Source organism: Cryptomeria japonica, chromosome 1, assembly GCF_030272615.1.
Source record: "Cryptomeria japonica chromosome 1, Sugi_1.0, whole genome shotgun sequence".
Lineage (NCBI taxonomy): Eukaryota > Viridiplantae > Streptophyta > Pinopsida > Cupressales > Cupressaceae > Cryptomeria > Cryptomeria japonica.
In genome coordinates, this window is record NC_081405.1 from 87,611,265 (window position 1) to 87,620,137 (window position 8,873).

Genomic DNA, 8,873 nt, shown 5'->3' on the forward strand with positions numbered 1-8,873 from the left:
CCAATTTTTTTTTAATCATACATTAATCTCCTATCTTGGATTTGTCCTTGATGCCCATGGCATTTAGTCATGCTATACAAAAGTGAAGTTCTCAAATGGCTGACTTCTACCATCACAAAGTGAAAGGTTTTCTTAGTTTTGTGAATATTTACCATACCTTTATCCTTGCCTATTCAAACATTGTCTCCCCTTTTCACCAATCACTAAAGACATCATGTTTCAATCCGTGAATGGCATTCACATGCATTTACCACAATTGGATAAGAAAATGTGTTTTATTTTTGTTCTTGTATTGCTCAACTACTTGCAACATTTCAAAATCAAGATAGATGATTTATACTTTGCACTCTACAACTGAACAAAAAGACCTATCATCTAAAAGTGTTCTCTACAACTTAACAAAAATATTCAACTTATGTATTGATATTCCAATTTGCACCCTCATGTAAACCTACACCAAAATGAGAAATCTTGCAAATACGGGATGAGGCTTCTGAGATAACCTCGGAGATTTTAGAAATTGGATATTTAACGGATCTTGAAGGAATTTACTTCAAACATTGCATGGAAAGAGAAGAAATTCAAAAATAAATCCTAACTCAAAAATTGAAATGTCAATTGAAACCTCCAACCAAAAATGATTGATTTACATTTCCCCTCCAATTATGGGAGATGACTTGCTATGAAGCCATAGGTAATTCTATTGGTCAATTCTTGAAGGTTGACAGGTCAACTTCTTTTATGGGGTACTCTACCTTTGCTCACTTCTTGATGGATCTTGATCTCTCTTTGCCTCTTCATGGAGAGGTGGTTTTGATGGTTAGGGACTAGCCCTAGTCTCAACCTATGGACTATGAGGGCATCCCTTTCCACTATCATTGCTACTTTTCTATTGGACATTTGGCTTCAGCGTGCTCTTTAGGTCATCAAAAGAGGGCTGCTACTTGGTGGAAGAATGCTTTAATGATCACTTGACGGTAACGGATTCAACCTATCTGTGGATGCCTCTTCTCAGGAGGGCCCTGTTGAGGAGCTTGATGTCCCTTATGTGGTTCCTTTTGTGTTTTCTTCTTCCTTCTGGTATCTTCATGTAGCTCCACCAACTATCACCTCCTTCTTCAATAGTTGCCGCCTCTCTCCCTCTCCATCTTTTGTTCCTCTTTCGACAGTTGTTTGTCTTCTTGAGGGGAGGGCCTCCTCTTCTTCCCCTCCTAGAGGGAATTCAGAGGATAGCATTGCTAATTGTTAGTAGGCAAAGGAAATGTCCTAGTACCTCTTCTCCCCCTCTTTTTTTCTTCTTTTTTTTGGGTAAGTGTTATCTTTATGGGGATAGCTCCCTATATTGCTTTCAAAAAAGATCAGAAGTTACATTGAGATACACTGCCTTCCTTGGACATATACAAAACCCCAATGGCAGTGTCTACTGACTTACAAACACGGGTCAATTACACATTCTATCATAGCTACTACACACTAACATTATAGACATCAGACCAAATTCCTACATAAATACGCAATGCCTTTACCGAGCAACAAAAACTTCCTTGTTTGATTGGCCGAGAAAGGGGTTTTGTCTGAGAAAATTGCCTTGCAAAGCTCACTAAATTCTTGTCAATGGATGCATCTTTGAAAAATCCTCCATATGACCGAAGTCGTTATTTGCTTCTCCCTTCAATTCTGATCTCCCTCCCCCTCTTGTTGAACTCAAGACTCCTCGTCTTCTTCAATCACTAGGTCGAGGAACAATGACAAAGGTCTTTCCAAATTCCCCATACTTATCTCATAAATTTGGTCTGCCACTTTGGGCCAGAACGCCTCTTCTACAATCTCATTCCCCACCTAAAACCCAATATCTATTGATTCGATAGCTTGAACAATTGCATGAAAGAAAACACTAAATATTCTCTCATCGTGGCAATGGCCCCCTCCCAAACACGATTCCATTATCATCTTCAAGGCCTTAAGAGTTTATTCATCACCAATCATGAAGAGCTGCTTGTACTAACCTACTCGGGGTTCCTCCTCCCATCTGCATCCAAAAGCATCAAAGTCCATCTCCTCTTCCTCCTTGGCTCTCACTCCTTAAGGGAAAAATTGTGACAAAGTTTGCCTCTTATCGACATCTCCCTTCGATCCCTATTCCAATGCATGGCAGAAATCAATGAAGCACCTGCAAAATACTATCGAAACCTTCTTGAGTTCCTTCCGCCGGCAACTCTTCTTTTCTGCCACATGTGCTATGTCATCTTGAAAGAGACCCTACAGAGCATAAGTTTAGAGATTTGTAATATTATCCAGCCCCTTGCCTAGGGGCCAATGAGCCATCTCCTCTTTCTGATTCCACAATCTGTTGCAATTGAAAACACAAACTATCGCATCCTATCATGACCTCTTCCGTATGGCAATCCACCCCTCTGTTTTCTAAAAGATCGGTCAATTTGTTGCCTTCTCTATATGTATAGTTAAACAATAGTCAGACAATTTATCTAACCATACTCTAATATTGTGTACCCATTGTCTCATCTTCCAACAAACATCTTGGCCTTTGCTAATTGCATTAATGCATACTTGAGAGTCCCCCTCAATTTCCACCCTCTCGCATCCTTTAGAAATGCATAGATTGATACCCCTCAATAATGCCTCCATCTCTGCATAATTATTTGTAGAAATCCTCAAATATCCATAAGTGGCCCAAAGACATTCACCATTATCATCTCTGATAATGCTCCCATACCCCAATTCTCCCAAATTACCTCGAGCCACTCCATCAAAATTGAGCTTAACCCATCCAGCTCTAGGCTTCAACCATCTCACTTCCTTCCTCTCAAGCTTCTTCGAGAGCGAGAAGCCCGCTAGGATAAGAAGATATTCCCAAGCTTTCTGAATCTGCTCATCCCATTTGGAGATGAATCTAACTTTTTTTATACTGAACTCTTGCCACCACTACTTCACAAATACTTCTCTTAATATCCTCAATCACACAGTGGACTGCGCGAGCCTTATCTCTTAATACCCAAAAGTTTCTTTCTTTCCATATCTTCCACACTATCATAGAAGGGCCCACTATCCAAATGTCTCCTCATAAAGAATATTTCCCCATAGACGGCTAGCCACTAAGAAAGTCAAACATATATTGTTGTTTAATAGTCTCAACCGAGGTTAAGAACCAATCCCAACATTGAGAGGCAAATTGACATCTGAACAACAAGTGATTGGTATCCTCCTCTGCACTTACACATAATGGACAAATGTTGGGCCCTGCTATACCAATTTTTTTAAGTCGCTCACCCGTTAATATGTTGTTATGTAGGGCAACCCACATGAATGCACTGGCTCTTAGCGTTACCTTGTTCCAACATAACCCAATTGGCCAACTAGCACCCGATCTCCTCTTCATCAACTCGTATCTGAGCTTTACACTATACTCCCCGGAAGCGGTCACACACCATTTGATCTCATCGTCTTGCTCTCCCATCACTAACTTCCTATCCTGAAACTTTGAAAGAATCTTTTCTCGGTCAACATCATTAATCAGACCTTCATCCGACCATTTAACTAAGTCGCCAACCTGAGAATTAACTTGGAAGTAGTTGACCACATACTTTCCTATTTTATTTTCTAGAATCGGAATTACTTCTTTGTCTTCCATGATATCCTCCAAAACAACCCCTCCATTCCAAGAGTCTTGCCAAAACTCTACCTTCCTCTCATTCCCTACCTTCCATGGTAGGTGGTTCGTGATGATCCCTCTACATTCCCACAACAATTTCCATATAGGAGATCCCCCATGAGAATTTTCCATAGTAAGAATCCTCGACAAGTCGTCCACATCGAGATACTTGTATCTCAGTATCCTACACCACATCTTCTCCGGGTGTTTGAACATTTTCCACGTGAGTTTAGCCCCTAGCACTGAGTTCTGTAGAGTCAAACTTCTAATACCCACACCTCCCTTTGTTTTATCCAAGCAAATTGTCTCCCATTTGACCAGTGGGATCTTCTTTTCCTCCTTGGAACCTGACCATATAAATTTCTTAAAAGATCTTTATATCTTGTTAGTCATGTCTCTATTAATCTTGAAACATGACATCACATAGATGGGAAGAGCTGGTAGAGAAATGTCAATCTAAAGCAGGCATTTGGAAGAATAAGTGGTTGTCTCAGGCATGATGGATTGTTATGTTGAAGGCACTTTTATTTGCTGAAGAAAATTTCAGACTTATCTTTATTCATAGTTTGACCAGATGCCTCGGAGTACAGATCCAAAGTGTTTCTGATAACCTGAGCCTCCCGAATAGAAGCTTCCTCGAAAAGCATAGTGTCGTCCACGAATTAGGAATGGGTGACCAGGTCCAATCCCTCATGGATCTCAATACCTTTCCATAATCTACAACTTTTGTGTACTTTGATCAACCAGCTCAACACTTTTGTGATCAGTAAAACAGGAAAGGGGAGAGGGGATCTCCCTGATAGAGCCTGTTATGTGATTTGAAAAAACCAAAGAGTGATCTATTCACCATAATAAAAAATCTAGGCTTTGAAATACAAGCTTGTGCGGTTTTAATCTATTCTTTAGAAAAGCCATACCTATCTAGAACTTTGAACAAGAATTCCCAAGATACTCTATCATAGGCCTTACTTACATCTAACTTAATCGCCATACCTTGATACTTGCTACTTTTGTCAGAGTGACATACCTCTGAGGCAAGAATAATGTTATCAGTAATATCTCTTCCAAGAGTAAAACCATTATGTTCTTCTGCAACAATGGAGGGAAGAATATTTTTAAGCCTATTGGCCAAAGCTTTAGTGAAGACTTTAAAAATGGCATTACACGGAGAGATTGGTCTATAATCCAACATATATTCGCAAACCGCCTTCTTAGGAATAAGCACCACAACCATATTATTCATATTCCTAACAAATTTCTTATGCATCCGAATATCCTCCATTAGTCTGAAGATATCTTCTCCCATAAACACCCAGCATCGGAAGACAAAACTGGCAGGGAACCCGTCAAGGCCCTACGCCTTATTCGAGTGCAATTGAAACACCACCTCTCTAATCTCCTCCCGAGAAAATTGCAACTAAGCATATCATTATCCATGCTTGTGACAAGTCTGGGAATCCCGTCGAGCACTATATTCATTCAAGAGCAATTACTTAGCTCCGCATTACACAACACCGATTCAAAAAATCTAACAACCTTTTGTAATTTACCATTCTCCCCATTCTCCCCTGGCATTTTTAATTCTATCAATCTTGTTCAAGCTCCTTCTAGCCTTCACCAAAGCATGGAAGAAACTCGTATTCGAGTCCCCCTCCTTGAGCCATAATTCTCACGCTTTATCCTTCCAATATGCTTCCTCCCTCGCAAGAAGTTCTGTCAACTCTGTTTTAAGGGCTTTCTCTTCCTTGTATTCTGCTGCCCCCATCCCAAAGGCTATAATTTTCTCATTGAGCCTCTTGAGCTCCTCCTTGACCCGAGCCTTTTCAACAAAGATATTCTTTAATTGCATAGCATTCCACTCCTTCAACTTTTGTTTAATGAAGTTCAGTCTGCAAGAAAACCGAAAACTAAGAGTACCATTAAAATGGTTACTATCCTTCCACCAATGCTCCAAGTTATCCATCAAGGCACTATCCCGCCACCACATTGATTGGAACTTGAAATAGCCTTTTAGTTTGCAATCAGGGAGATCAATCTTCAACAAGATTGGAAAATGATCTGAGGCAGAATAGGGCAGAATCGATGAGGAGAATGAAAGTTCACTCTCCAACCAAGTTTTGGAGATGAGAAAGTAGTCGCCTCTCCAAGATGTTGGTGAAACCTTCCCGCTGATTGGTCCACGTGAATCTGCCATTATTTGGCTCTATATCGTACAACTGTGAATCATGCACAAATTCCCCAAAATCAGTCATGGCTTTGTTATTTCTAACCAGACCACCTGCTTTTTCCTTAAGATTAAGGATCGCATTAAAATCAATCCCCTCCCACAATCATTTCTTGAATCTCGCCCTTCTCCCCCTCTTTTATCCGTTCTAAAAGAGTAGCTCTTTTTCCAAGGTCGAGACCCTTGTTTCCTATTAGTTCTTAGCTCTAGTTAAAAATCTTTTGTTTTTTGGTTGTTTCATCCCTCGTGAGATTGTAGGCTGTTATGTATACAGGTTCGGGCCCTTCCCAATTTACTTAATCAAAACATGACTAATTTACACATAATGTATAGTTGTGAAATAAAACAAACAAAAATGTGATAATGGAAGGCAAAGATCGCAGTCATTAATTTGCAGTGTCTAATAGATCTCAAATTCACAAATTAAGGTTGCATATGTGAGATAATAGAGCGGAAATAAACTCACTGTCAAAACAAGGTGAAGCATAGTCAAACAAAATATTTGATTTCATTTTCTAAATTATGTAACAAGCAATATAAGAGGCCAAATGAACAACTGCAACATTGTTATTGAGCTCAAATGACTATGAAATGATTGCTTGAAAGGCTCAAACACCAAAATGGCATAACTATACCAATGAAAAATCTCCCCTCTTTTGTTCGAATGAATGATAAAAAAATTTGTTTTACTAAATCAAGAAACAAATCTTCAATCTACTTTAGCCATTGCATGATGACAGATGAACATCTCTATAGTTGATTGTAATCTTCTCGCTGTCATTCTACCTTTTTCTCACTTTCCTTTGATTCAAAATCTCTTTCTTTGCATGGCAATTACATTCCTCTTTTTTCACTTGATTCTATTTTTTCTTCTTTTCATAAACTGTTTCAATGAAATTGATTTTCAAAATGATTTAAATGAAATATGGGCCGAAAATGATTTATATATTTAATTCTAATATTTCTGGGGCCCACATGTTGCCACATCGATCAGAACAGACCAATGGCACACTTGTGAAGTGAAAAGCATCAAAATTATGTGCTCTTGGCTGGTGGAGCTAAAAGCTTAAAAAGCAAGCCAATAGCACAATATTCCACACTAGCAACCCTGTAAAATTTATTGAATTTCTTAAGCAGTTCATCCTGCTTGGCTGCATCCCTCACATTCTTCTTTATTCTTGATACCTCCTTTTATTGCAATCAATCAGGAGGCTAATGGTGTGAACACACTATCATCCAAATCATGGCAGATTTTATCAATGTCCTGTGGCCTTCTAAATGCGCTCTAGTTTAGGCAATTAATAGGTTCCTTTTATCATAAAATGAATCTTCATTTTGGATTTATAGCCATGCCATTTTGGTAAGGTTGAATTTGGTTCTAAAGGATTGCACAGCATTCTATGTTGCACCTTTTTGTAATTTGGTTGTGTTATACTTGATATATGATACACAATGTTTCTAAATGTTCTGCCGTGATCCTCATGAAAGTGCTATTATCTTGGCCGTGCCATTGCACTGAGTAGTTTAGGCAACATGCCTGGGCAACATGGCATTGCTAACTCTACTAACATCCATAAGTCCTGTGTCTACTACTTATTCTCCATAGCAGAATCTGCAATGATCTGTGTATCTCCCTTCAACAAGAATTCCCTTGTCTAGCTACTGATATCCGTTGCTTGTCCTTTTCAGTGCTCTGCAACCACAGGATGTCATCCAGAAATAATTTCTAATAGAACAACTACAAAGTTATATATGTCGATTTTTTCTATCAATCCATGATGGATGTAATATTGTGGATCTATGTATCCTATGACACCTTTTGCTAGCATGGTTATGCGAGTAGCTCCATCCAAAGGACCAATTATAGACAATCCAAAATCTGATACTTTTGCCTCTATGCAACCATCGAGAAGGATATTTGAGCTCTTCACATCTATGTGAATAATGCCTGGGTTACAACCTGCATATAAATACACCAGATCTTGACCGGCATCTAATGTAATGTTGACCCCTGTTTCCCAATAGAGGCATTTTCCAAATGAATTTTGGCTGTCAAGACACTGTCGAAGGTCACCATTGGACATAATTTCATAAATATAAATCATATTCTCCTCATGGTAGTAGCCAATGAATTTTACCGAATTCTTATGGTGTAATCTGGAGAGCATATCCACCTCTACAGAAAATTCTGTTGGACCCTGATGTGACTTATCAAATAATACTTCAACTATTATTTCCTTGCTTTGAAGCAAGCCAACATAAACTGGTCCATATCCTCCTCTTCCAATGTACCTGTCGAAATTACTGGTCATCTCTATCACCTCTTGGTAACTGTATGACTGGCATCCTTCCAATTTCACAAGAGCTACCCGCGTAGGTGTTGCTTTTGTTGTGTTGACAATTAATGAGTGGGCTTCTTTGATTCTATCCATATTATGAACACATTAGTGCACTGAAAACTAAATTACTAGAACTATAGTTATGATCCCCCCACAGCTGATTTTTTATCCTTGATATGAACACCATTAGTGCACTGAATACTGCAACAACTATAACTATAGTTATGATCCCCCACAGCTACATTTTTCTTGCTATGTTTCTTGGTAGGAGGAATATTGAAGCTGTCGATATTCAAGTTTTGTATTGGCCCCATTTCAGAGAGTAGCTGAGATACTTCGTGATGAAAACAGCCCAAACAGACCACTCAAAGCACATATGCATCCCTGTTTAAGCCAATGAGATACTTAGGCATTGAATTTACATTATCAAACAATGCGGACAAATTCATGCCATTTGGCTGAAGTCTTCAAGATCACAATCTACTACTCCCAATCAAGTGAAGTGTGAGATTTAGACTACATTATGAAAAGAGTTCTACCCCATAGTCTAAGCTATCAAATACTAAAGATGCAATATTGTCGAAAAAGAAATTATTGTCCATATTGACACTCACCTCTATACTTCTCTTCAATCCCAAAA

The 8,873-nt window shown here is 38.9% G+C and overlaps 1 protein-coding gene across 1 annotated transcript; it reads right to left on the reverse strand.

Annotated features, from left to right (window-relative positions):
• Positions 1-7,603: 7,603 nt before the first annotated feature.
• LOC131041957 (putative leucine-rich repeat receptor-like protein kinase At2g19210) lies at positions 7,604-8,206 on the reverse strand. Its single transcript, XM_057975235.2, has one exon. It carries the CDS (start codon positions 8,204-8,206, stop codon positions 7,604-7,606), a length of 603 nt encoding a protein of 200 aa, XP_057831218.2.
• Between the last annotated feature and the right edge of the window lie 667 nt (positions 8,207-8,873).